The sequence below is a fragment of the Pelophylax lessonae genome (assembly GCF_965119305.1).
Source record: "Pelophylax lessonae genome assembly, chromosome: 11".
In the NCBI taxonomy this organism is placed as follows: Eukaryota; Metazoa; Chordata; class Amphibia; order Anura; family Ranidae; genus Pelophylax; species Pelophylax lessonae.
Window position 1 is genome coordinate 12332692 of NC_138778.1, and position 27417 is coordinate 12360108.

Sequence of the window (27417 nt, forward strand, 5' to 3'; positions counted from 1 at the left end):
ACTTTTAGGTTGCACAAGTGTGAATGGGGCCTTGGGTGAACTGATAAAACTGTCACTGACTTCAGAGAATGAAACATAGAGCACAATATATTCCTAATTATTATTATTAAGGATTTCTATAGCGCCAGCAATTTACGCAGCGCTTTACAATGATAGAGGGAGACAATACAATAAAATACAAGAGGATTTAGAGCCCATTCAGACTAGCGCGACTTGTCAGCCTGACAAGTCGCGCTCGGTCGCGGTCCATTGAATAGTACAGGACCCGTTCTAATAGGAGCGACACAAGTCGCTCCGACTTAGAAAAAGGGTCCTGTACTACTTTGGGGCGACCTCGGAGCAACTTGCATAGACTTCCATTATGTGAAGTCCCTGCAAGTCGCTCCGAAGTCGTGGTGCACGGGACTGATAAGTCGCCTCCCCAAGTCGTGTCGTGCTAGTCTGAATGGGCTCTTAGAGGGAAGAGCTTACAATCTAATTCCTAATTGGTAATAGTCATTGCTCCATCCCACAGACAGATCACAAAATCTAGGGGCTTGGTGAAGGTGGTGGTGAAGGTGTGGAGGTGTCTGATTGGGTCGCTTAGCTCATAAAAGGAGATCCGCCCGGCCTTATAATCCAGATAGATCCTGAAGTTATGGCCGGTTGGCGTGTGAGGAAATGGTATAAATGTATGTTCATATACTAAATTATAATCATCGCCGTCCCTTCGCAAACACCAGGAATTTTTACTATTCCCAATAAGTGCTCCCTTGTCCATACTGGGATAACACAGCCCGACTCTCCATCCAGTGGAATTACTGGTGTCCACCTCCCAGCAATGCCGCCCTGAAGAAAAACTTCTCCTGCATTGAACCTGATAGTGAATAAATCTTTTGTAAGATTGTGGATAATTTAATGTTACTTCTGAAAAAGTTGCTGTTTTTAAATCACCTGAAATCTGAATATCATTAGCGGCCGTTTCCTCATCAAGGGAAACACCTTCAGGTTTCTGTATACAGATGGGAATATCTTTTATAAAGTCAGATAATTCGTGTAATCTGTCTGTGATGGAACCCTCATAGAAATCACCTTCACTTAGAATCTTTGCGTCCATATTATCCTCCTGCCCGGTATGACAGATCTCCTCTCCTGAGTTCTGATCCTCCAGGACGGTCATTGGGTCGGTGGCGTTACACAATTCCTCAATGTGACTCATCTTCCTGGACAGCTCGTCCTTCTGTATCTCCAGCTGTTGGATTAGATTGGACACCGATTGTGAGATCTTTTCTGTCTGCATGGAAATTTCACCAAGTACTCGCTTCTTTAGTTCTTCCAGCTCTCTCCTGATATCTGCAAACATGGCAGTGACTCTCTCTGTTACACCGGCTGCTTTTATTTCTACGTCTGCCCTTCGTTCCTCCAGACTCCGGACTTGTTTCTCAGCCCATGCTTTATTTGAGGTCACCATCTCCAGATCTTTCCTCAACTTCACTTTCTTCTTCTCAGAGGCCTCATCCAGTGACTCCACCTGGTGTCCTTTGTGTTCTCCAAAAGCAATACAGTATACACAGATACAAACCCTATCCTTGGTGCAGTAATATTCCACAATCTTTTTATGGATGGAGCATATTCTGTTCTCGGGGAAGTTGCTGGGATCGAATAAGAGGTGTCCTGGTGACCTGACATGGACTCTCAAATGTTTGCCACATAGAGAACTTTCACAGTGCAGGCAGGATTTTATAGCCGGTACTGGAGAGTCTACACAGTAAGTACAATAGATTCCTGTATCTTCCCGATGTGGCTCAGAAATGAACAACTTCTCTGCTATGTTACGTAGAGCTCTGGCGTTATACGGTATAGGTCGCACCCAGAACTTCTCTCTGCACTCCGGACAGGAATAAAGTCCAAACTCCTCCTGAGTGTCCAGAGCATGGTCAATACATTCCCGGCAGAAGTTGTGTCCACATTTCAGCGATACCGGGTCCGTATAAATGTTCAGACAGATAGGGCAGCTCAGATCCCCTCTCACATCTGCAGATGCCATGGTAGCCATCACAAATTTTAACAGAAAGATTGTCCAATTTCTGGTAAGCAAGATGAGTAGAATATTGTAGGAGAAGAGTCACCTGGGCTTCACTTGTCCAGCTCACGTTTCAAAGAACCAGTCCATGCACACACTCCAAGATCTCAAATGTTTGAAGAGTTTAGAGAAGTTTGCAGATCTGATCTCACTTTGCAGCAACTCTTGATGGATTTACCGCACTCCAAGGTTGTCAACACGTCTACAAGTCCCCAAATAATAATTTCCTTTGTATCAGTTCAAACAATGATCTCACTTCTCTTTGGGTCATTCCTTGTCTTCTTCAGATCTAGCTCTATTCTCAAAGGGCTCCGCAGGGTTGAATCTTCAACTTCAACTGCTTCCAACCATGATGCAACCTTCCTCTCTGCAGTCAGAAATAGTTTGAATTCCCAGTCATGTGACTGGCGTCCCACCCACAGAGGGAATACTATTACAATCAAGGCTTTATTTCTCAGAGAATAGGTCCATATATTAACATTTTCATTGAAAGCACCCATGCCCCCCACTGCTCCCTGTCCTTGGGAAAGAGAAGCAAAATGGCGGGTGTGACCAGAGCTCAGATCCGCATATCACACAAGTTGCAAGGGGGGGGGGGGGGGTTGGGGGGCTCAGGGCTTTTCTCCCAACTCATTACCCCTCCCAGTATGGAGCTGTTCCCTCACCCCCCCCCCCCCTACAGAGCTATATGCCTTAAAGCGGAGTTCCGGCCAGAAAAATCGATAAAATCGATTTTGGTCCATCTGCATGCTAAGGGGAATCTGAAAAAGAAATGGATAGTGCCGATTTTTTTTTTTTTTTGGTCACTTACCTTATTATAGAAGAAAATATACTCACCTTCCTTCCACTTCCTCCCTCTGCGGCCCGCGCCGTCACTACCGGTTTGCGATGATTCCTGGGAGCTGAACGTCATCGCTCCCAGGAATCAATGCGCCTGCACTGGCCCCGCACGTCACTTCCGGTGCAGGCACGGCATTCCCTGCTAAACAGCTTCTGGGCATGCCCAGAAGCTGTGCAGGGATGCCGTGCCTGCACCGGTGTTCCGTGAAAAAAACATAGCCGTAAAAAATCCATTCCCTCGTCTCTTCCGGTGCACCTACGTCAGCACCTACGTCATTGAACAGCTGAGGGCCTGACAAGTGCGCATGCTCGGAGGGTATGGATTTATCACGGTAGTGTGTGCAACGTTACACTTGCGGCGGTTACATTAAAACAGCTGGGCTGCAACATGAGTCCTCTCCGCTCCTATCCCTGTCACTTCCCTGATCTCAGCTAATAAATATAAAAGCGGATCATGGAGCCGAGATCTCCGTCACTTACATGTCATACAACCCCCCCCCCCCCCCCGCCGCTTTTACATTTACTAGCCGAGATCAGGGAAGGGACAGGCATAGGAGCGGAGATGACACATATTGCAGCCCAGCTGTTTTAATGTAACCGCCGCAAGTGTAACGTTACACACACTACCGTGAAAAATCCATACCCTCTGTGCATGCGCACTTGTCAGCTCCTCAGCTGTTCAATGACGTATCCGGGGCTGTGAGCATGCGCACTGCTACGCTGCTCAGCTGTTCCTGACAGGAAGTGACGTGGGTATGGATTTCTCACGGGGTATGGTTTTCTAACGTTACACCGGAAGTGACGAGTCGGGCCGGTGCAGTGCATTGTGGGACTCCGACGTCACGGAAGAGGACGCGAAGAGGGACACTGCGGCTTCAGCTGCCCACACCTGAGATGACAGTGCTGGAGAAGAACTTTTCAAGGTAAGTATTTCTTCTTACAGGAAAGTGCGACCCGGGACAGTTTAGAGGCTAGCCATTATGGAATGTACTAGCCCGGGGGGTATTTTTTGCTCAAATTGACCCCCGAGGTCGGAACTTTACTTTCTCAATCAACTTTGACGATTCGTAATCCTTATCCTGCTAGCATTAGTAAATAGATAGGAAACCAGATCATATTTACTTGTTTTAACTTTTTTTTTTTACATTTCTTTAGTTACTTCCTGGTTTCCATGCCTAGGCAAATTTTTGTTTTTTTATTATAAATATTTATTGGTTTTGCAAAACAGTGTAATTAACCACTTCAATACAGGACACTTTCACCCCCTTCCTGCCCAGGCCAATTTTCAGTTTTCAGAGCTGTCACACTTTGAGGCTCGGGTCACACTATTGCGATGCGGGAAGGCTGCGAATTCGCAGCCTTTTCCTGCATCGCACACGCACCCCCGGCAGTTCACACTGCCATATGCGATACGCTGGGGGTGTCAATGTAATCTTAACGACACCCCCAGTTTGATCGCATATCGCAGTGCGATCGTGCAGTTCGCACAGGATGGGATCGCACAAGTGTGAACCGCTGTGCGATCCGATCCTGATGCGGCTGCAAAAATGCCTCCTGTGCGTGTTTGCACCGGGTGCGATGCGAATTTAGCCATACAAACTGTATGGCTAAACTCGCACCGCACAGCTGATCGCATGTAATGTCGGAGCAGTGCGCTCCGACATTACATGCGAACCCGGCACTCGCATCAGTGTGAACCAGGTCTGAATGACAATTGCGCGGTCATGCTACACTGTACCCATATGACATTTTTATCATTTTTTTCCCCACACAAATAGAGCTTTCTTTTGGTGGCATTTAATCACTGCTGGATGTTTATTTTTTACAAAAAAAATAAAAAAAATAATGACAGAAAATTTTGAAATCCCCTGAAATCTGTATATTATTAGCAGCCGTTTCCTCATCAAGTAAAACACATTTTGGTTTCTGTATACAGATGGGAATATCTTTTATAAACTCAGATAATTTGTGTAATCTGTCTTTGATGAGATCCTCATAGAAATCACCTTCACTGGGAATCATTGTCTCCATATTATCCTCCTGTCAGGTATGACAGATGTCCTCTCCTGAGTTCTGATCCTCCAGGACGGTCATTGGGTCGGTGGTTTTACACAATTCCTCAATGTGACTCATCTTCCTGGACATCTCCTCCTTCTGTATCTCCAGCTGTTGGATCCGATTGGACAGAGACAGTGAAATGTTTTCCTCCTGGCTGGAAATCTCACTCAGGACTCTCTTCTCAAGTTCTTCCAGCTCTCTCCTGATATCTCTGAACAGGGCAGTGACTCTCTCTATTACGCCGGCTGATTTTTCTTGTACGTCTGTCCTGCGTTTTTGCAGACTCCGGACTTGTTTCTCAGCCCATGCTTTATTTGAGGTCATCATCTCCAGATCTTTCCTCAACTTCTCTTTCTTCTTCTCAGAGGCCTCATCCAGCTTCTCAACCTGGTGTCCTTTGTGTTCTCCCTCAGCAATACAGTATACACAGATACAAGCCCTTTCCTTGGCGCAGTAATATTCCACAATCTTTTTATGGATGGAGCATATTCTGTTCCCGGGGGAGTTGGTGGGATCAGATAAGACGTGAATTTATGGCTGGTCGGCTTGTGAAGAAGGGGTCCACGTTTATTTTCATGCACCTTATTATACTCATCATTATGCTTCTGCAAACACCAGGAATCCTTATTACCACCAATAAATGAATTCCTGCTCATACTGGGGTAACACAACCCGACTCTCCAGGTCTTCGAATTCCTCGTGTCCACCTCCCAGCAATGTCTCCCCGAAGAAAAGCTTCTCCTGCTTTGAACCTGATAACACTTGAATCTTTTTGGAGTTTCTGGGCGATTTAATGCGACGATAACCTGGATGCGGTTTTAAAGTCCCCTGAAATCTGTAGGTTATTAGAAGCGGTTTCCTCATTGAGTAAAACGTTGTCTGCTCGTTGTATCCAGATGGGAATAGCTTATATGAGGTCAGATAATTTGTGTAATCTGTCTGTGATGGGACCCTCGTGGAAATCACCTTCACATGGAATCTTTGCCTCCATATCCTCCTGCTCGGTATGACAGATGTCCTCTCCTGAGTTCTGATCCTGCAGGATGGTCATTGGGTCGGTGGTGTCACACAATTCCTCAATGTGACTCATCCTCCTGGACAGCTCGTCCTTCTGTATCTCCAGCTGTTGGATTCGATTGGATACAGATTGTGAGATCTTCTTCTCCTGCTTGGAAATCTCACTTGGGATTTTCTGCTCAACTTCTTCCAGCGCTCTCCTGACATTTCGGAGCTGGGAAGTGACTCTCTGTAACACCGGCTGCTTTTTCTTCCATAGCGGTCCTTCGTTCCTCCAGACTCTGGACTTGTTGCTCATCCCAAAGCTTGATCTGAGGTCAACATCTCCAGATCTTTCCTCAACTTCTTCTCAGAGGTCTCATCCAGCGACTCCACCTGGTGTCCTTTGTGTTCTCCCTCAGCAATACAGTATACACAGATAGGAACCCTTTCCTTGGTGCAGTAATATTCCATAATCTTATTATGGATGGAGCATTTTCTGTTCCCCGGGGTGTTGGTGGGATCAGATAAGACGTGTTCTGATGACTTGGCGTGAACTCTCAGATGTTTGCCACATAGAGAAATTTCACAGAGTAGGCAGGATTTTATAGCCGGTACAGGAGAGTCCACACAGTAAGTACAATAGATTCCCGGCTGAGAATTGGGGAACGTCTTTGCTATGTTGTGTATGGCTCTACTGTAATACGGTACAGGTCGCTCCTGGAACTCCTCTCTGCACTCCGGACAGGTATAAACCCCAGACGCCTCCTGAGTGTCCAGCACACGGTCAATACAGACCTGGCAGAAGCTGTGTCCACATTTCAGGGATACCGGATCTCTATAAACGTTCAGACAGATGGTACAGCTCAGATCATCTCTCAGATCAGCAGATGCCATTGTAGCCTGCAGGAGGAGAAAACTGAAAATTTGTTAAATTTTATTGACCAGTTCCCTACCGGGCCAATTCTGACATTTCTCTCCTACAAAGAGAAACAAAAAAAACAAAACACAACACCCCACAATCCACACAGTATTTATTTATTTTGTTAGAAAAAAAAATAAAAAAAATATATGACTCAAAACATTACAGTAAACCCCCTTCCATTGCGGGGGTTACGCTCCGGACCCAGCCGCGAAAAGTGAAAATCCGCAAAATAGATTAACCCTATTAAAATGCATTGTAGGCATGATTTTTTTACTGTCACTGTACGTGTAAAAGCATTTTAAGGTCTTTAAACACACTTTTAAAACAATAGAAACTCATTTAAACACATAAAAGATACTGAGAGACAGAGCAAGAGCTATGGAAAACACAAAAATATTTCATTTGTAATGATTTATATAGTAAAATAACATTACAAAAAAAAAAAAAACGCAATATACCGGGACTGCAAAAACTGAACCGCGATGGAGCGGGGGTTTACTGTATATATGTTTTTTTGTTTTTTTTTTCTTTGTAGGAGAGAAAACAACACCCCCACAATCCACACAGTATTTCTTTTTTTTTTTTTTTGCTAGAAAAAAAAAAAAAAATTACCAAAACATGTTTTTTTTTTTTTTAATTTTTTTTTTAATTCTCGAAAGAGACCTTCGAGAATAAAATGGCAATTGTTGCAATTTGTTATGTCACACTGTATTTGCACAGCAATTTTTCAAACACAATTAGTTTGCAAAACTACACTTTGGTAAATGAAAAAAAGAAAACAAATAAATAAAAAAACCCACACACAATTTTTTTTGTATAAAAATGTAAATAGTATAAAAAGGTAGGTTAGGTTAGGCCAATCAAATGGATTCTTGATTTAGAATCGCGAGCACCCGTGGACTGGCGCCAAACTACGGTACTTAATACTTAAAAAACTCCATAGAAGACGCTTTTAAAATGTTTACGGGTTACCAGTTTAGAGTTGCAGAGGAGGTCTAGCGCTAGAATTATTATTTTTCAAATGCAATTAGAAAAAAATACACTTTGATTTTAATGCAGAAAACAAAACACACTATATAACCCATTTTTTGGTAAAATATAAAAGATGATGTTACACCGAGTAAATAGATTAAATAGATACCTTTTAATAAAACAATATTTTAGGTATCGATTTACTCGGCGTAACATCTTTTATATTTTACAAAAGAGAGTTAGAGAGGAGAATTATTGCTTTTGTTCTGATGTCCGTGGCAATACCTCACATGTGTGGTGCGCACTCTGTTTACCTATGCGGGCGCGAGCTACGGATGCCTTTTTTTCTGCATATGGGCATGAGGGGACAGGGACCCTTTTTTTTTTTTTTTTGGATCACTTGTATTCCTATTACAAGGAATGTAAATAACCCGTGCAATAGAAATAAGGCGTGGCAGATCCTCCTAATGGAGAGGTCTGGGGTCTAGAAGACCCCAGATAATAATAATATAATTTAGGATTTATATAGCACCAACAGTTTATGCATCACTTTACAATATAAAAAGGGAGACAGTACATTTACAATAAAATACAAGAGGGCTCTGCTCATAAGGGCAGCAATCTATCCTCTAATCTGGAAAGCATAAACGGAAAGAAAAAAAAAAAAACACATTTTTTTTTTTTTTTAATCACTTGTATTAATATTACAAAGAATGTAAATATCCCTTGTGATAGAAATAAGGCGTGACAGATCCTCCTAATGGAGAGATCTGGGGTCTCTCATGCCTTTTTTCTAGCGCAAGGGATATTTACACAGGAATACAAGTGATTAAAAAAAAAAAAAAAATAATGAAAAGGGACAGTTTAAAAAAAAATAAAATAAAAGTGTTTTTTTTTTTTTTTTTCGTTCACGCTTTCCAGATTAGAGGATAGATTGCTGCCCTTATGAGCAGAGCCCTCTTGTATTTTATTGTAAATGTACGGTCTCCCTTTTTATATTGTAAAGTGGTGCTGTTGGCGCTATATAAATCCGAAATAATATTTATTATTATTATCTGGGGTCTTATAGACCCCAGATCTCTCCATAAGTGCCGGTTCACACTAGGGCGACCTGTGAGGCGACCTGGTCGCCTCACAGGTCGCCGCAGGTCGCCTCCCATAGGGAAGCTGCGGACCCGTTCTAATAGTCGCTCCGACCTAGAAAAAGGGTCCGGAGCTTCTTTGGGGCGACCAGGAGGCGACCGCCATAGACTTCAATGTTATGAAGTCCGTGGCGGCCGCTCCGAGGTCGCGGCGGGCTGCTCGCACCGCGATCTCGGAGGTCGCCCCTGCAAGTAGCGTCGCGGTAATGTGAACCGGCGCTTAGGAGGATCTGTCATACCTTATTTCTATCGTAAGGGATATTTACATTCCTAATAGGAATACAATAAATAAATAAATAAATAAAACAAAATAAATAAAACAAATATAAAATGAAAGGGACAGAAAAATGTTATTTTTTTTTTTTCTTCGTTCATGTTTTCCAGATTAGATTGCAAGCTCTTATGAGCAGAGCCCTCTTGTATTTTATTCTAAATGTACTGTCTCCCTTTTTATATTGTAAAAGTGCTGCATAAACTGTTGGCGCTATATAAATCCTGAGTGATATTATTATTAATGATTTATATAGCGCCAACAATTTACACAGCACTTTACAATATAAAAAGGGCAGTATATTTACAATAAAAGACAAGAGGGCTCTGCTCACAAGAGCTTGCAATCTAACCTGGAAAGCATGAACGAAACAAAAGAAAAAAAAAAAAAAAAACCACACACACACACACACACACACACACACACACACACACACACACACACACCTCAGCTTTCTAGGGGAAAAACAGTGTTTATATCTGCCGTATGCCAGAAATTACATCATGACGTTGCTTCTGGCCTCCCAGGGTCATAGAGATGGCCGGGGACCATCAGCCAGCCAGCATTGTGGTTGTGAATCCGTCACCAGAATGCTGGCTGGAGGAGCTGATGGTCCCCGAACATCAGATCTCCGGTGTTCCGATCGCAAGGGAGAGCCCAGAGAGGCACGGTGGCGGGACGCCCCCTTCCACTGCCTGTAAAAGCAATCCAGCGGCTACTAAGCTGCTAGGATGGCTTTTACATTCCGGCTGAAAAAAAAAAAATAAAATAAAAAAATAATGATATCTGGAAGATGCTTGTAGCTGCAGTCATCATCCAGAGATCTCCATTCAAAGCCTGAAACGTCATGCAGGCAGGAAGTCCTATGACGCATACAGGAGAAGAGTCACCGAAGCTCCACTTGCCCAGCTCACCTTTCAAAGAACCAATCCTCTCACTGCAAGATTTCAAATGTTTGAAGATTCTGCAGATCTCAGTATCAGCTCTGGGTGGAATAGCACGCTCCGAGGTTGTTAAGACGTCTGCGATTCCTCAAAACGATCGCTCCCTTTATATCAGCTCAATCAATAATCGCACCCCTTGTTTTGGGTCATTGATCGCTCTTTTCAGATCTTTTTACTCAGAGACTCTGCAGAGCTGAATCATCAACTTCATCTGTTTCCAACAATGATCAGAGACACCTCACCTGCCCCATCATGTGACCGCTGTCCACCCACAGGGGCAATTAATGCATAGCCTAAGAATTAAAGTGACAGTGACGCAGTATTATAATGTGAATATCTATAGTAATATACAGCTGCTGTATAGAAAGAATATTGATCAGCCACAGATCTGCACACATTGGATTGGATCCGTATCACTCAGCCCGCCTTCAATATTCTTTGACAAAGCAGAGGTAGTAAAGCCACACAGGGGCTGAGATTGCATGCTGTTAACCACTTCTGGACCGGAAGGATTTTCCCCCTTAATGACCAGGCCATTAAGGCACTGCGTTATTTTAACGGACAATTGCGCGGTCGTGCCCCGCTGTACCCAAATAAAATTGATGTCCTTTTTTTCCCCACAAGTAGAGTTTTCTTTTGGTGGTATTTGATCACCTCTGCGATTTTTATTTATTGCGCTATAAACAAAAAAAACAGCGACAATTTTGAAAAATATTTTCTTTAGTTTCAGCTATAAAACATTCCCAATAAAATTTTTTTTTTAAAAAATCCTAATTTCTAATTTCTAATACTCTGCTACATAAAAAAATCCCAAAAAGCGTATTTTAACCACTTCTGGACCACAAAGATTTTCCCCCTTAATGTCCAGACCATTTTTTGCGATTCGGCACTGCGTTATTTTAACGGACAATTGCGCCGTCGTGCGATGCTGTACCCAAATAAAATTGATACCACCAAATAGAACTTTCTTTTGGTGGTATTTGATCATCTGTGCGATTTTTATTTTATGCGATATAAACAAAAAAAGAGCGACAATTCTGAAAAAGAAAAAAATATATATATTTTTCACATTCTGCTATATAACATTATCAAAAAAAAAAGTAAAAATCAGAATTTTAGGCCAATTTGTATTCTGCTACATATTTTTGGTAAAAAAAAATCGCAATAAGCGTATTTGGATTGGTTTGCACAAAAGTTATCACGACTACAAATTAGGGGAAAGATTTTTGTCATTTTTATTGTTTTTTTTTTTCCCTAGTAATGGCGGCAATCTGCAATTTTTAGCGGGACTGCAACATTGCGGTGGACAGATCGGACCCCTAACTGATATTTTTGACACTTTTGGGGGACCAGTGACATTACTACAGTAATCGGTGCTAAAATAATACACTGTTACTGTAAAAATGACACTGGCAGGGAAGGGGTTAACACTGTGGGTGATCAAGGGGTTAAATGTGAGCCTAGGGGCGTGTTTATAAATTTATGGAGGTGTGGCTTCTTGTGAAATGACCATAGAGACATGTGATCCTATATAGAAGGATCACAGGCGCTCTGTGATCATTGCAGGGAGAAGAACGGTCAGATGTGTTTACAACAGCCGACCGTTCTTCTCTATCAGCGGGGAACGATCGCGGGTGTCAGGCGGCAATCTGAGCCGCCTGCCCGGTTCATCTGAGTCCCTGCTGCCAAGTGGGGGAGGAAGCGCGCCGCCGGCGGCGCGCGCTCACCCCCCTAGCTGCAGGCGCGCGACAGATATAGGTCTACATCGGTTTGGAGGGCCGCAGTAAATAGGCGGCGGGCGGTCGAGAAGACATTAAACTCACCATGCAAAAAAAAAAATTGCAGTAAGTGTATTTTGATTGGTTTGCGCAAAATTTATCGTGTCTACTAACTACGGGTAAGATTTATGTCATTTTTTTTTTACTAGTAATGGCGGCGTTCTGCGATTTTTAGTGGGACTGCGACATTGCGGCGGACAGATGGGACCCTTGACTGACATTTTTGACACTTTTGGGGGGGTCCAGTGACATTACTGCAGTAATCAGTGCTAAAAATATGCACTGTTACTGTAATAATAACACTGGCAGGGAAGGGGTTAACCCAGGGGCGATCAAAAATGTGAAATGATCATAGAGATCTGTGATCCTATATATATCATTCCAGAGAGAAGAACGGTCAGCTGTGTTTACAACATCCGACTGTCCTTCTCTCTCAGCGGGGAGCGATCGGAGCCGCCTGCCCCGTGCATCGGAGTCACTGCTGCTGAGTGGGGGTGGGAGCGCGCCGCCCCCTAGCTGCAGGCACGCGACCGATATATACCTACGGCTGTTTGCGCAGGAGGGCCAGCCTGCCACAGTATTTCTGCGGCAGGCGGTCCGAAAGTGGTTAATGGCATCCCAGTCTTAGTCCGTAGGGTTCAATATTGAGTTGGCCCACCCTTTGCAGCTATAACAGCTTCAACTCTTCTGGGAAGGCTGTCCACAAGATTTAGGAGTGTCTATGGGAATGTTTGACCATTCTTCCAGAAGCGCATTTGTGAGGTCAGGCACTGATGTTGGACGAGAAGGCCTGGCTTGCAGTCTCTGCTCTGATTCATCCCAAAGGTGTTCTATCGGGTTGAGGTCAGGACTCTGTGCAGGCCAGTCAAGTTCCTCCACCCCAAACTCGCTCTTCCTTGTCTTTATGGACCTAAAAGCATTTAAAATACCATGATTGATGGTTTAAAATGCTTTTGATGTTTGGAAATGGTGCAGTTGACATCCAGGTAAACGGAAGTGATGTCAGCTCATGGCTTCTGGGTTACCATAGCCTAGAGCAGGGGGTGTCAAACTCAATTTCATTGCGGGCCGCATCAGCATTGTGATCGCCCTCAGAGGGCCGGTTTAATCTGTAGCCCACCACTATCAGAAGTCAAGAGTCCCCCCACCCTCCCTTACATTACAGTGCATCCCCCTCACCATGTGCTGGTTTTGGGAAGAAGCTGGAGGCGGAGCTGCGACGCAAAAACTGAAGGGTCTGGAGGTGGACCAGAGGAGGGGTGGAGTCAGCTGCTGGATTTTGCTGAATGCTGAGACCTGTCGAGGTGGAGACAAGGGGGTGTTGTGGCTGCACAGAGATGTAGGATCTGTAGGAGGAGTTGTGTCCTTCTCTCTGCTGTCAATTGCTGAGATGGGGGGTGGTACAGACAAGTTCTATGCAGCTGCACAGAGGTGTAGGATCTGTAGGAGGAGTTGTGTCCTCCTCTCTGCTGCCAACTGCTGAGATGGGGGGTGGTAGAGACAAGTTCTATGCACAGGGAAGCACAGGATCTGGCAGAGGAGTTCTGTCCTCTCTCCTTCCAACTGCTGAGATTGGGGGGGGTAGAGACTAGTTCTATGGGGCTGCACGGGGAAGCACAGGATCTGGCAGAGGAGTTCTGTCCTCTCTGCTGCTGTCTTCGGAGACAAGCTGGGTACAGAGATGAGGGAGGTGCAGCACCTGAAGTAGAGGTGCAAGGGCCACATGAAATGGCCTGGATTTGGCCCGCGAGCCTTGTGTTTGACATAGGTGGCCTAGAGCCAATCAAAGTTGATCCCAACTTTGTTCAGCTGTCCGATCAGCCGGTGAAAGCTCAGGTCTTCTGGTGGGACGGGAGAGTCCAAGAAAGCCGCAGAAGGCAGTGGGAAGGAGGGGGGAGGGGAGGGGAAATCCACTCCAGCTGCTTGTAAAAGCAATCCAGCAGCTGGTTAGACACTAGGATTGCTGTTACAAGAGAAAAAACAGTACCACTGGTATAACCACTTGCAATCCAGTGATGTACAGGTACATTGCTGGTCCACAAGTGGGTATAACACAAGAAAAAGGGGGACTGTTATGGTTTTAACCAAACTTCACAGCAGACAGAGGCAGAAAGTAATCTCTAGACCTCATGTGTCAAACACAAGGCCCGCAGGCTGAATCCTCCAGGTCATTTCATGTGGCCCTCGCACACCTCCTGCAGCTGCGGAAACCCACCTCATCTTCAACCCCACCTTGCCTCAGCAGTCGTCAGCAGAGAACTCCTCCTACAGATCCTGTGCTTCTCCATGCAGTAGAGGCGAGGCTCGTCTCCACCCTTCTGTCTCAGCAGCAGAAAGGACAGAACTCATCCTACAGATCCTGCGCCTCTCTCTGCAGCCGCAGCACTCCCTCCTCTCTGCCATCCCTGGTCTTAACATTCAGCAGACTCAGCCAGGAGACTCCAGCCCCCCTCTGGTCCTCCTCCAGACCCTGCACTCTCTGCTTTCCAGCCCCACCCCCAGGTTCTGACCAGCAGCAGCACATGGTAAGAGGGGGGGGGGTGTACTGTGATGATGTATAGGGTAGGGGGGACTCTTGACATCCGATGTAAAGGGGGGCTTTTGATATCTGATGTAAAGGGGGGTGGGGGGGGGGGGAGGGATGGTGTGCTCTGAACATCTTGTCTTACAAATACAACCGGCCCTTCAAGGATTCCTCCCAACTTTTTGAGATGGGTACGAGGGACACCTATAAGCAACAGTATGTGGGCATAGGACACACCCCCTGCCACGCCCCTTAAAGGAGAATTATACCAAAAAAATTATTAGTTAAACCCACAAATAATTTTTTTTTACGACTAATATTCCTTTATTTTGGCTTCTGAAATGTACAAATGCAGCAGTTTAGAAATTGGATGAAAGGTTTAGCGGTTTCGAACACAAGGCTCGCAGGCCGAGACCTTAAGGTCATTTCATGTGGCCCTCGCACACCTTCTGCAGCTGCTGAAACCCCCTGATCTTCACCCCCATCTTGTCTCAGCAGTCGGCAGCAGAGAGGAGGACAGACTTCCTACTACAGATCCTGTGCTACTCCATGTAATAGAGGCGAGGCTCATCTCAGCAGTTGGCAGCAGAAAGAATAGAACTCATCCTACAGATCCTGTGCTTCTCTGTGCAGCCGCAGCACTCCCTCCTCTGCCATCCCTGGTCTCAGCATTCAGCAGACTCCAGCCCTCCTCTGGTCCTCCTCCAGACACTGCACTCTCTGCTTTCCAGCTCCACCCCCAACTTCTTCCCATCAGCAGCACCTGGAAAGGTGGGTGCACTGTGATGATGTGGTAGGTGGGGGACTTTTGACATCTGATGTAAAGGGGGGGGGGGCGGTGTGCTCTGATCATCTAGTCTTACAAATACAACCGGCCTTTTGGGCATTCCTCCCAACTTTTTGAGATGGGAACGAGGGACCCCTATAAGCAAAAGTAGGTAGGCATAGGACACACCCCCTGCCACGCCCCTTAATGGAGACATACAAAAAAAATGATTAGTTAAACCCACAAATATTTTTTTTTACCACTAATATTCCTTTATATTGGGGGGTCCACCTGAAAAAATGTCAGCCGCCCATAGAGAACAATGGGTGGTCCGATGGGGTCCACCTGAAAAACTGTCCTCCGCCTCATAAAGAACAATGGGTGGTCCAATCTGGTCCACCTAAAAAACTGTCCGCCGCTCTATAGAGAACAATGGGTGGTCCTTTGGGGTCACTCTGAAAAAACGTCCGCCGCCCCATAAAGAACAATGGGTGGTCCGATGGGGTCCACCTGAAAAAAATGTCCATTGCCCCATAAAGAACAATGGGTGGTCCAATCAGGTCCACCTAAAAAAACTGTCTGCCCCTCTATAGAGAACAATGGGTGGTCCTTTGGGTACACCTGAAAAAATGTCCACCGCCCCATAAAGAACAATGGGTGGTCCAATTGGGTCCACCTAAAAAACTGTCCGCCGCTCTATAGAGAACAATGGGTGGTCCGATGGGGTCCACCTGAAAAAATGTCCGCCGCCCCATAGAGAACAATGGGTGGTCCGATGGGGTCCACCTGAAAAACTGTCCGCTGCCCCATAGGGAACAATGGGTGGTCCGATGGGGTCCACCTGAAAAAATTTCCACCGCCCATCAAGAACAATGGGTGGTCCGATGGGGTCCACCTAGAAAACTGTCCGCCGCCCCATAAAGAACAATAGGTGGTCCGATCAGGTCCACCTAAAAAACTCTCCGCCCCTCTATAGAGAACAATGGGTGGTCCTTTGGGGTCACCCTGAAAAAATGTCCACCGCCCCATAAAGAACAATGGGTGGTCCAATCGGGTCCACCTAGAAAACTCTCCGCCCCTCTATAGAGAACAATGGGTGGTCCACACGGGTCCACCTGAAAAAATGTCCATGAACCCATAAAGAACAATGGGTGGTCCGATGGGGTCCACCTAAAAAAATGTCCGCCGCCCCATTAAGAACAATGGGTGGTCCGACCTGGTCCACCTGACCGGTGGACCTGATTGATCGACTCGTGTGAAAGGGGCTTAAAGTCTTCTCTCCACTCAATGTTCCCTTTCTAGGCATACGCTTTAACATTTCCTATCATGCAACATGGAATAAAAACACACACAGAGTTATTAACATAAAGATTATTTATTAGAAAATGTGTGCTTTGTATTACTAATACACTTACAGCCCATTCATAAAATGTACGCCACAGCATGGAGCCTGCGGTGTTCTACGGAGTTCTCAGAAAGGAACTCCATGATTGGAGGACAGCTGGCCACATGGCTTTGACAGATCATGTGACCGGCTACTTCCTGTTTTTTTTTCTCCAATTTGTTTGTTGTATCAGTGCTCGGCCGGTGTTCTGCCGAAATCTCCAACCACGTCACATCCGGTGACCCCCACAGCAGGAACAATTGCAGATTTCCACCACTTGGAACACCGGTAATCAATACACTCCAGTAGACGCTATAATGAGTGGACATTGTTAGTCCACCCGCTGGTTGTCACTGCCTTGGAGGCGGCCATTTTGTTGGTTATTAGCGGGCGGATTAAAAATGTCCACTCATAGCGTGTACCGGAGTGTATACGCTGCCCCTGGTGGTCGAAATCTCCAATCATTCCTGCTGCAGAGTCACCAGAAGTGACGTGGTTGGAGATTTTGGCAAGTTGGAGTTTTCGGCAGAACTCCCTGCACCGGGACCTGGAAGATGGCACTTTCATACTGATCTCTGCACATGCGATTTTACAGCGTTTGCGGTGCAGTTTTTTAAACCTTTGACTCAAAAAAATACAACAAAAACTTGATTTTGCCGTGTTTTTACCGCATTTCCCATTGCTTTCAATGGGAAGGTGCTTTTGGTACAGTTTTTTTTTAGCTCCCGAAAGATGCTGCAAGCAGGTTTTTTTCACAGCAACATAAAACGCACAGCCCCAGTGTGAGCACATTCAGACTGCATTCACACCTCTGCGTTTTGATCGCAGGGCAGATTTGCGCAGTTATGCAGGCTGCAGTCGCCCACGATTTCAAAGTGCCGAGGTGTGAATGACAAATCGCCGAACGCACATTTCAGATGCCATTCAGTGCGGTTCTACCGCCATAAACCCAGCTGCAGTCGTGGCAACCCTCATTATGTGGGTTGCCGTGAGTGCAGTGCGATTTATCATGGCGGAACAGCACTGCGATTTTAGGTGGCATTCATCTCAAATTTGAGTTCTGTGATTTGCCATTCATACCTCTGCATTTTGAATCGCGGGGCAGATTTGCCGCGATTCTGCTTACGATTTCAAAGAGCCGAGGTATGAATGACAAATCGCAGAATGCACATTTGAGATGCCATTCAGTGCGGTTCTACCGCCATAAACCCAGCTGCAGTCGTGGCAACCCTCATTACGTGGGTTGCCGTGAGTGCAGTGTGATTTATCATGGCAGAACAGCACTGCAATTTTAGGTGCCATTCATCTCAAATTTGCGTTCTGCGATTTGTCATTCAAACCTCTGCATTTTGATTTGCTGCGATTCTGCTTACGATTTCAAAGCGCTGAGGAGTGAATGACAAATCGCAGAAGGCACATTTGAGATGCCATTCGGTGCGGTTCTGCCGCCATAAAATGGGCTGCAGCCTCGTTAACCCACATCATGTAAAGCTTGTCGCCCAAAAAAATTTTAGGCGCTACTTTTGCTTGATGCGACATTGGTTGCCGTGAGTGCAGTGCGATTTATCATGGCTGAACAGCACTGCGATTTTAGGTGCTTCTCATCTCAAATTTGCGTTCTGCGATTTGCCATTCACACCTCTACGTTCTAAATTCGCAGGGCAGATTTGCCGCGATTCTGCCCACGTTTTCAAAGCGCCGGGGTGTGAGCGACAAAAAAAAAAAAAAAAAAAAAAAAAAAAAAAAAAAAAAAAAATCGCAGAACGCACATTTTAGATGCCATTCGGCACAGTTCTGCCGGCTGCAGTCGCCCATGATTTCAAATCGCTCGAGGTGTGAATGTCAAAATCGCAGAACGCAAATTTGAGATGCCATTCGGTGCGGTTCTGCCGCCATAAACCGGGCTGCAGCCGCGGCAACCCGCATCACATGAAGCTCGTCACCCGAAAAAAGTTCAGTTGCTTATTTTGCTTCACGCGACGTTGGTTGCCGTGAGTGCAGTGCGATATATCGTGGCAGAACAGAACTGCGATTTTAGGTGCCATTCATCTCAAATTTGCGTTCTGCGATTTGCCATTCACTCCTCGGCGCTATGAAATTGTGGGCAGAATCGCATTCAAAATGCAGAGGTGGGAATGCAATCTCAATGATTTTAAAGAGAAGCGTTTTTCTTGAGCTTTTTAGGTGCTTTTTTTTTTTTTTACGCAAAAGTGCTTGAAAAAAATTTCTCAGTGTGAAAGCAGCCGTATTGTAGTATCTGTGACTACTACAGGGATTGTCAGCTTGCTGGACCAATGTAAGTATGCAATAAATATACCTGGAGTAGCTCTATAAATATAATAAATTTGATCGTATGCTGAACACGGAACACGCGGCTCCCTACAGTGTGAGCACCACAGGCAGCGATCAATCACACCCCATTGTGATCATGTGAGATTGATCGCTACTATATATATATATATTTTTTTCTTTCCTTTCCTTTTTTAAATGACTTTATTGGGAAAAAATAATAATACAAGAATACTGTCATCATTTTTTTTTTTTTTTTTTTAAGTTTACACAATAGGGTGACATCTTCTCTGTATGATTTAGAAGTGCAGAGATACAAAAAGATACAAAAAATTAATCGTGTAGCTTTAGCCAAAATGTTGTTCAAATCCATAGACAGTCTGGTGGGCCGAAGACCCCCCCTGGTGTTAGAGATCTCTTAACCGCTTGCCGACCGCCCGCCGCATATATACCACGGCAGACTGGCTCGGCTGTGCGAATCGCCGTACCTGTGGGCTACTACAGTGATTATACGTTTAACCACTTCTGGACCGGAAGGATTTTCCCCCCTTAATGACCAGGCCATATTTTTTTGCGATTCGGCACTGCGTTACTTTAACTGACATTTGCGCGGTCGTGCGACGCTGTACCCAAATAAAATTGATGCCCTTTTTTCCCCACAAACAGAGCTTTCTTTTGGTGGTATTTGATCACCTGTGCGATTTTTATTTTTTGAGCTATAAACAAAAAAATAGCGACAATTCTGGAAAAAAAAAAATAAATAATTTTCACATTCCGCTATATGACATTCCCCAAAAAAATAAATAAATTTAAATTTAACATTTTAGGCCGATTTGTTTTCTGCTACATATTTTTGGTAAGCAAAATCACAATAAGCGTATTTTGATTGGTCTGCGCAAAAGTTATTGCGTTTACAAACTAGGGGAAAGATTTATGTCATTTTTTTATTGTTTTTTTTTTTATACTAGTAATGGCGGCGATCTGCGATTTTTAGCGGGACTGCGACATTGCGGCGGACAGATCGGACCCCTAACTGACATTTTTGACACTTTTGGGGGGACCAGTGACATTACTACAGTAATCAGTGCTAAAAATATACACTGTTACTGTAATAATGACATCAGAGTTTTTTTTTTTTTTTGGGGTCAATTTGAGTTATAGACTAAAGAAGGAAGGGTGGGAGGAGTACTGCTGGAATTAGTGGTAGAATAAATAGAAGATGTAGGAACTAAGTGTTTAAGGGATATGCTGTTCAAATTGTTTTGAGGTTCTTATGTTTTCTTCCTTTGCTGGAATAGGTTATCTCACCCGAAAAACTTCAATAAAAATTATATTTGAAAAAAAAAAAAAATAATGACACTGGCAGGGAAGGGGTTAACATTGTGGGTGGTTAAGGGGTTAAATGTCAGTTAGGGATCCGATCTGTGTTCTGCAGTGTCGCAGTCCCAAAAAAAAAAAAAAACCTGATTGCCGCCAATACTAGTAAAAATAAATAAATAAAAATGACAAATCTTTTCCCTAGTTTGTAGACGCGATAACTTTTGTGCAAACCAATCAATATACACTTTTTGGGATTTTTTTTTTTTACCAAAAATATGTAGCAGAATACAAATTTTTTTTTTTATTGGGAATGTTATATAGCAGAAGGTAAAAGATATATATATATATATATATATATATATATATATATATATAAATAATTTTTTTTTCAGGATTTGTTTATAGCGCAAAAAAAAAAAAAAAAAAAAAAAAAAAAAAAAAAAAAAAAAAAATCGCACAGGTGATCAAATACCATTAAAAGAAAGCTCTGTTTGTGGGGAAAAAAGGACATCAATTTTATTTAGGTACAGCGTCGCACGACCGCGCAATTGTCCATTAAAGTAACGCAGTGCCGTATCGCAAAAAAATGGCCTGGTCATTAAGGGGGTAAAACCTTCCGGTCCAGGAGTGGTTAAAGTGCATTCAGATTGCATGCACAGATTTCGCCATCTAGTCCAATGGCGTTCGTTCACACACCAGTGCAGTCCGGTGCTTTCATCAAAAAGTTTAACCTGCTCCAATTTTTTTCATCTGGAACGCATCAGAAGGAGTGTAAATGCACCGGACTGCACATTTTCATAATGCAACGTGTCAAAAAAATAAAAATAAAAAAAAGAGGAAAGACAAGTGGAGGGGGGGGGGGGGGAGGGAGTGCTAGACCTGTTATTTACGCACCTTTGATGAATACAAGAATGTTTCGGTTTGTTTTGGCATTTACGCTACTTTTGTATTGTCTGGAATGTCTTCCTTTCCCTGCCTCAATAAAAACTTATATTTGAAAAAAAAAAAAAGGAGGTAAAAAAAAATGCATTGAAAACGCTTTAAAGAAGCTTCAAAAACACGAATATGCCTATGCAAAAACGCATTAGAAACACTGAGATTGTGGTGTGAATAAACTCTAAAGCTGAACTCCAGGTAGAATCTTTATTACTTCTATTGGTAAAGTTTGCCACAATATAAGTAAGCAGAGCTCATACCTGCGGGGCAGCGGAGGAAGCAGACAGTCAGTGTAGTAGTCAGCGCTACTACAGTGATAGCCATCATTTTCTGGGTCCTGTGCCCAGCGACTTCCCTACTGCTTGCTTAGCACTCCCGCCATCCACAGAATGCCTTGGTATCTTTTTCATTGAACACAAGGTGCTCTCTGATTGGATAAGGTGTAAAGGAGAGGAGGGTCGGTGACTTCACAATCCCCATCTTGTCCAATCAGAGAATGCCTTGTATTCAATGGAAACAAAAATAGAAGTCGTTCTGTTAATGTGTACATGAAGTGTCAGATTGCCGCCGCACTATCGCAGTTAAGGTGCTCTCTGATTGGACAAGGTGGAAAGGAGAGGAGGGTCGGTACTTCACAATCCCCATCTTGTCCAATCGGAGAATGCCTTGTATTCAATGGAAACAAAAATAGAAGTCGTTCTGTTAATGTGTACATGAAGTGTCAGATTTCCGCCGCACTATCGCAGTCAAGGTGCTCTCTGATTGGACAATATAAGGTGTTCTCTGATTGGACAAGGTGGAAAGGAGAGGTGGGTTGGTACTTCACAATCCCCATCTTATCCAATCAGAGAATGCCTTGTATTCAATGGAAACAAAAATAGAAGTCGTTCTGTTAATGTGTACATGAAGTGTCAGATTTCCGCCGCACTATCGCAAGTCAAGGTGCTCTCCGATTGGACAATATAAGCTGCTCTCTGATTGGATAAAGGTAGAAAGGAGAGGAGGGTCGGTGGCTTCACAATCCCAATCTTGTCCAATCAGAGAATGCCTTGTATTCAATGGAAACAAAAATACAAGTCGTTCTGTTCATGTGTACAAAAGGTGTCAGATTGCCGCCGCACTATCGCAGTCAAGGTGCTCTCTGATTGGACAATATAAGGTGCTCTCTGATTGGACAAGGTGGAAAGGAGAGGAGGGTCGGTACTTCACAATCCCAATCTTGTCCAATCAGAGAATGTATTAGATGGAAAAAAAAAATACAAGTTGTTCTGTGAATGGTGGCAGCACTGAGCGAGCGGCCCCTCTTGTATGACCTGGACCAATTGCAAGTAGGCAACAAAGACCATACCTGGAGTTCAGCTTTAATTCCTTATCCACCAGAAATGAAGTCAAACTGAACAGAATGAAACATGCGGAAAAAACCTATTCCTAGTTTATAATGGTTATTGATCCTTTCCAAACAGAAATGGCAGCATGGAGGGGCTCGGTGAAGGTGGTGGTGAAGGTGTGGAGGTGTCTGATTGGGTCGCTCAGCTCATAAAAGGAGATCCGCCCGGCTTCGTAATCCAGAAAGATCCTGAATTTATGGCTGGTCGGCTTGTGATGAAATGGAATGCGAATACATTCATGCACCTTATTATACTCATCATGGTTACACCGCTGCAAACACCAGGAATCCTTATTGTCCCCAATAAAGGATTTCCTGCCCATACTGGGATAACACAACCCGACTCTCCAGCTGTTGGAATAAGTCGTGTCCACCTCCCAGCAATGCCGCCCTGAAGAAAAACTTCTCCTGCTCAGAACCTGAAAGTTCCGAAATCTTTTGGGCGTTTCGGGACGATCCAATTTGACGGTTATCCAAGATGCGGTTTTCAAATCCCTCGAGATCAGAATGTCATTGGCGGCCGTTTCCTCATCAAGTAAGACCCCTTCTGGTTGCTGTATACAGATGTGAATATTTTTGATTATGTCAGATAATTTGTGTAATCGGTCTTTGATGAGATCCTCAAAGAAATTGCCTTCACTGGGAATCATTGTGTCCATATTGTCCTCCTGCCCGGTATGACAGATGTCCTCTCCGTCTGGGTTTGGATCCTTCAGGACGCTCATTGGGTCGGTGGTTTTACACAATTCCTCGATGTGACTCATCTTCCTGGACAACTCGTCCTTCTGTATCTCCAGCCGTTGGATCAGAATGGTCACCGACTCCGAGATCTTCTCCGCCTGTTTGGAAATCTCGTTTAGGACTCTCTGCTCAACTTCTTCCAGCTCTCTCCGGACATCTTGAAACAGGACAGCGACTCTCTGAGTCACATGAGCGGCTTTTATTTGTACGTCTGTCCTGCGTTCCTCCAGACTCCGGACTTGTTGCTCAGCCCATGCTTTATTTAGGGTCAACATCTCCAGATCTTTCCTCCATTTCTCTTTCTTCTTCTTAGGGGCCTCATCCAGTTTCTCCACCGGGTGTCCTTTGTGTTCTCCAACGGCAATACAGTAAACGCAGATACAAACCCCTTCCGTGGGGCAGTAATATTCCACAATCTTATTATGGATGGGGCATTTTCTGTTCCATGGGGTGTTGGTGGGATCAGATAAGACGTGTTCTGGTGACTTGGCATGGACTCTCAGATGTTTGCCACATAAGGAACTTTCACAGAGCAGGCAGGACTTTACAGCCGGTACAGGAAAGTCCACACAGTAAGTACAATAGACTCCTGTATCTTCCGGAACGGGCTGAGAAATGAGGAACTTCTCCGCTATGTTGCGTAGAACTCTAGCGCTGGACAGCTCAGGGCGTTCCTTGAACTCCTCTCTGCACTCCGGACAGGTATAAAGTCCAGACGCCTTCTGAGAATCCAAAACACTGTCAATACATTCCCGGCAGAAGTTGTGTCCACATTTCAGCGTTACCGGATCCATATAAACGCTCAGACAGATGGAGCAGCTCAGCTCGTCTATCAGATCGGCGGACGCCATTTGTAGCCTGTGGGAGGAGAAATGAAAGGGAGAGTCGGTTCAATTTCCGTTAAAACGAGACGCACAAAACAATATACAGGAAGAGTCACCAGAGCTTCGCTTGTGCCGCTCACCTTTCAAAGAACCAAATCCACGTACAAAGTCCAAGATCTCAAATGTTTACAGATATCGGATCCTTGTTACCTTGGTAGCAGCTCTGGGTGGATTTCACACATTCCAAGGTTGTGAAAACGTCTGCGATTTCCTTGTTATCGGTTCAAACAACGATCTCACCGCTCTGGGAACATTCGTTGTCTCCTTCAGATCTTTTTCTCTTTTGTTTAAAGACTTTGCAGAGCTTCAGCTGCTTCCAGCAATGTTCCCGCACGCTGCACAGTAACTGATTCTTTATATGTTCCAGCTAGGACCTTCCAGTCATGTGACCTCTGTCCCGCCCACAGAGGGAATTAAAGGTACAGAGCTCTAGCTAGGAATTAACCACTTCCATACCTGGCTTTTTCTGGCATTCCTCTCCTACATGTTAGGCCCCATGCACACAGGACGTTTTTACAGCTGCTTTTAGGCGTTTTTTGTTTTTTTTTTTCAGCTTAAAATCACAACTCCGTGTTATTCTATGGTCTCATGCACACACAGGCTTTTAAGCCTCGTACACACGCAATGAATTTCCGCCGACCGGTCGTCCGTCTTTTGTCCAGAGTGGTGTCTTTTCCCGCACGACAGAATTCTACTTCAGAAGTGATGTCATGTGTCGGATTGCTTTCTATGTGTTCTTTCATCTCTGAGCATGCCCAGTCTTAAGCCCCGTACACACGTACCGATCGTCGGCCGAACGATCGGCCGTCTTTTGTCCAGGGCTGTCGTGTCTGTTGAAAACTGCAAAAGATTGCACATGAATTTTGTCGGCCAACAGCAGCCGACTGCAGAAGTGATGTCATGTGATGGTTAACTTTCCCTGTGTTTTTTCTTTTCTGAACATGCCCAGTCTTGCAAATCTGCTGATTGTCGGCCGAATTCTGTACTGACTGGCGAACAATCGGCCGTTCTGTTGTTGGCCAACAAAAATTTTATAGCATGCACACCAGATTTTTTTTGGCCGAAAATTCGCAGTTGGTTGTCGGAAGCATCATACTAACAAGCCTACAATCGGCCGATCGGACGTTGGCCTACAATTTACGGCCAACAATCTGTGCGTGTGTACGGGGCTTTACTCATAAGATTTTTCTCCATCGAAATCTGTACTAATGAGACGAAAATCGGACGTGTTTTGATGGTCGACAAACATTATATAGCCTGCGCACCAGGATTTTTTCGGCCGAAAAGTCGGAGTCGGTTGTCGGAAGCATCATACTAACGAGCCAAAAATCGGCAGATCGGTCGTCGGACGAAAATTCCCGGACGAATTTCGACTGGTGTGTACGGGGCTTTAGGAGCTGTAAGTGGCATAGGACTCTTTAAGCACTTGCCGACCGCCCCACGCAGATATACAAAAAAAAAAACGCTCACACTCCGCTTACAGCTGGCCATACAGACAGCAATTTTCAGTCGATTTTCAACCACTTAAGCCCTGGAGGATTTGGCTGCTCAAAGACCAGGGCCTATTTTGCGATTCGGCACTGTGCAACTTTAACTGACAATTGCGCGGTCATGCGACGCCGTACCCAAACAAAATTTATGTCCTTTTTTTCCCACAAACAGAGCTTTCTTTTGGTGGTATTCGATCACCTCTGCACTTTTCAATTTTTGCGATATCAATAAAAAAATGCGACAATTTTGAAAAAATAACAATATTTTTCTACTTTGACAGTTAAAAATTATCCAATATATTAAATGTTTGTCATATATGTAGGCTAAAATGTATTTAGCTACATGTCTTTGACAAAAAATTCTCAATGAGCGTATTTTTAACCGATTTAAGACCGGAAGATTTTACCCCATTCCTGACCAGGCCATATTTTGCGATTCGGCACTGTGTGAATTTAACGGACAATTGCGCGGTTGTGCGACACTGTACCTAAACGAATTTGACGTCCTTTTTTTCCCACAAACAGAGCTTTCTTTTGGTGGTATTTGATCACCTGTGCGATTTCGATTTTTTGATCATGCGCTATAAACAAAAAAAGAGCGTCAATTTTGCAAAAATAACAATATTTTTCACATTTTTTTTATATGAAATTCCCCCCCCCCCCCCAAAAAAAATGTTAAAATCAAAATTTTTTAACATTTTCGGTCAATTTGTTTTATGCTACATATGTAGCGATTTCCTTGACTTGCAATGGCCTCCCACCTGTGCGATTCCCGTGACTTGCAATGGCACCCCAAACCCAGCGCCATTGTGCCGCGATTGTACTTCTATTGGGCGACAGGTGTCCCGCGATTCTGTTTTTGCGCGATTTTACCGCGATTAGTCGGGTGACAATTGTGGCAAAATCTCGCCGCGTTTGGGGTGCCATTGCAAGTCACGGGAACCGCACGCGACTTGCAATGGTTCGGGACTGCGGGCAGAATTGAGGCAATTCTGCCCAACGATCCGAAACGCCTGTATGTTAATGTAATCCTCATGCCGTCAGCATTAGTAAATAGATAGAAAGGTATATCATATTGACTTATTTTAAGCCTTTTTTCTTACATTTCTTCGGTTACTTCCTGGTTTCATGCCTAGGCAAATTATGTCATACATCCCAGGAGACTTCAGGAGGAGAGAAGGAGGAGGAGGGGTTTTCTCAGCTAAGCACACTCTTATGCATGCATGCTTGAGCTCAGGGCAGATGGATTCAAGGAAGTAAATGCTACATCAACCATTTGCCCTTACTCAAAATGGCCACGGCTAGAAATGCTAGGGGAGGGGGGAAGCGATTTTTCCACAAAATATAGCATGGAGATTTGGATGGATAGGGACGTTTGCTTTAAATATTAAAAATGAATTAAATAGTGTTTATGGTTTGTGGTGCTCAGATACAGTGACGATTCGCTTTAAGGGCCCTTTCACACTTGTGCGACATGTCCTGCGATTTGGGACTGCAAAGTCGCATTGCAAGTCGTACTCTGTGATTACCAATGAGTACCGTTCATATCTGTATGACTTCAAGTCACAATGACTTCAGAGTAGTCCCTGCACTATTTCGGGCCGATTTTAATGGGCCAACTGCTGCCATAACCCCGGTATTTAACGTCAAAGTACCGGCGTAAATACACGGTGGAAGTGTATTAAAGACATAAAAAAAATTCCAAAAC

At 44.5% G+C, this 27417-nt stretch overlaps 2 protein-coding genes and 1 pseudogene across 3 annotated transcripts; all 3 read right to left on the reverse strand.

Moving 5' to 3' along the window:
- Positions 1-481: 481 nt before the first annotated feature.
- LOC309566994 (E3 ubiquitin-protein ligase TRIM39-like) lies at positions 482-2026 on the reverse strand (the record flags this gene model as incomplete). The annotated part of the gene is made up of 1 exon (XM_082272313.1): positions 482-2026. The coding sequence occupies one exon, from the start codon at positions 2024-2026 to the stop codon at positions 482-484; it is 1545 nt and encodes a 514-aa protein (XP_082128439.1).
- A 3275-nt stretch (positions 2027-5301) lies between these two features.
- On the reverse strand, positions 5302-6853 carry LOC309566995 (E3 ubiquitin/ISG15 ligase TRIM25-like; annotated as a pseudogene). Its single transcript has one exon. The product of its transcript is annotated as an E3 ubiquitin/ISG15 ligase TRIM25-like (transcript).
- A 15731-nt stretch (positions 6854-22584) lies between these two features.
- Positions 22585-24186, reverse strand: LOC309567110 (E3 ubiquitin-protein ligase TRIM39-like; the record flags this gene model as incomplete). The annotated part of the gene is made up of 1 exon (XM_082272440.1): positions 22585-24186. The coding sequence occupies one exon, from the start codon at positions 24184-24186 to the stop codon at positions 22636-22638; it is 1551 nt and encodes a 516-aa protein (XP_082128566.1). The 3' UTR covers positions 22585-22635.
- Positions 24187-27417: the final 3231 nt, after the last annotated feature.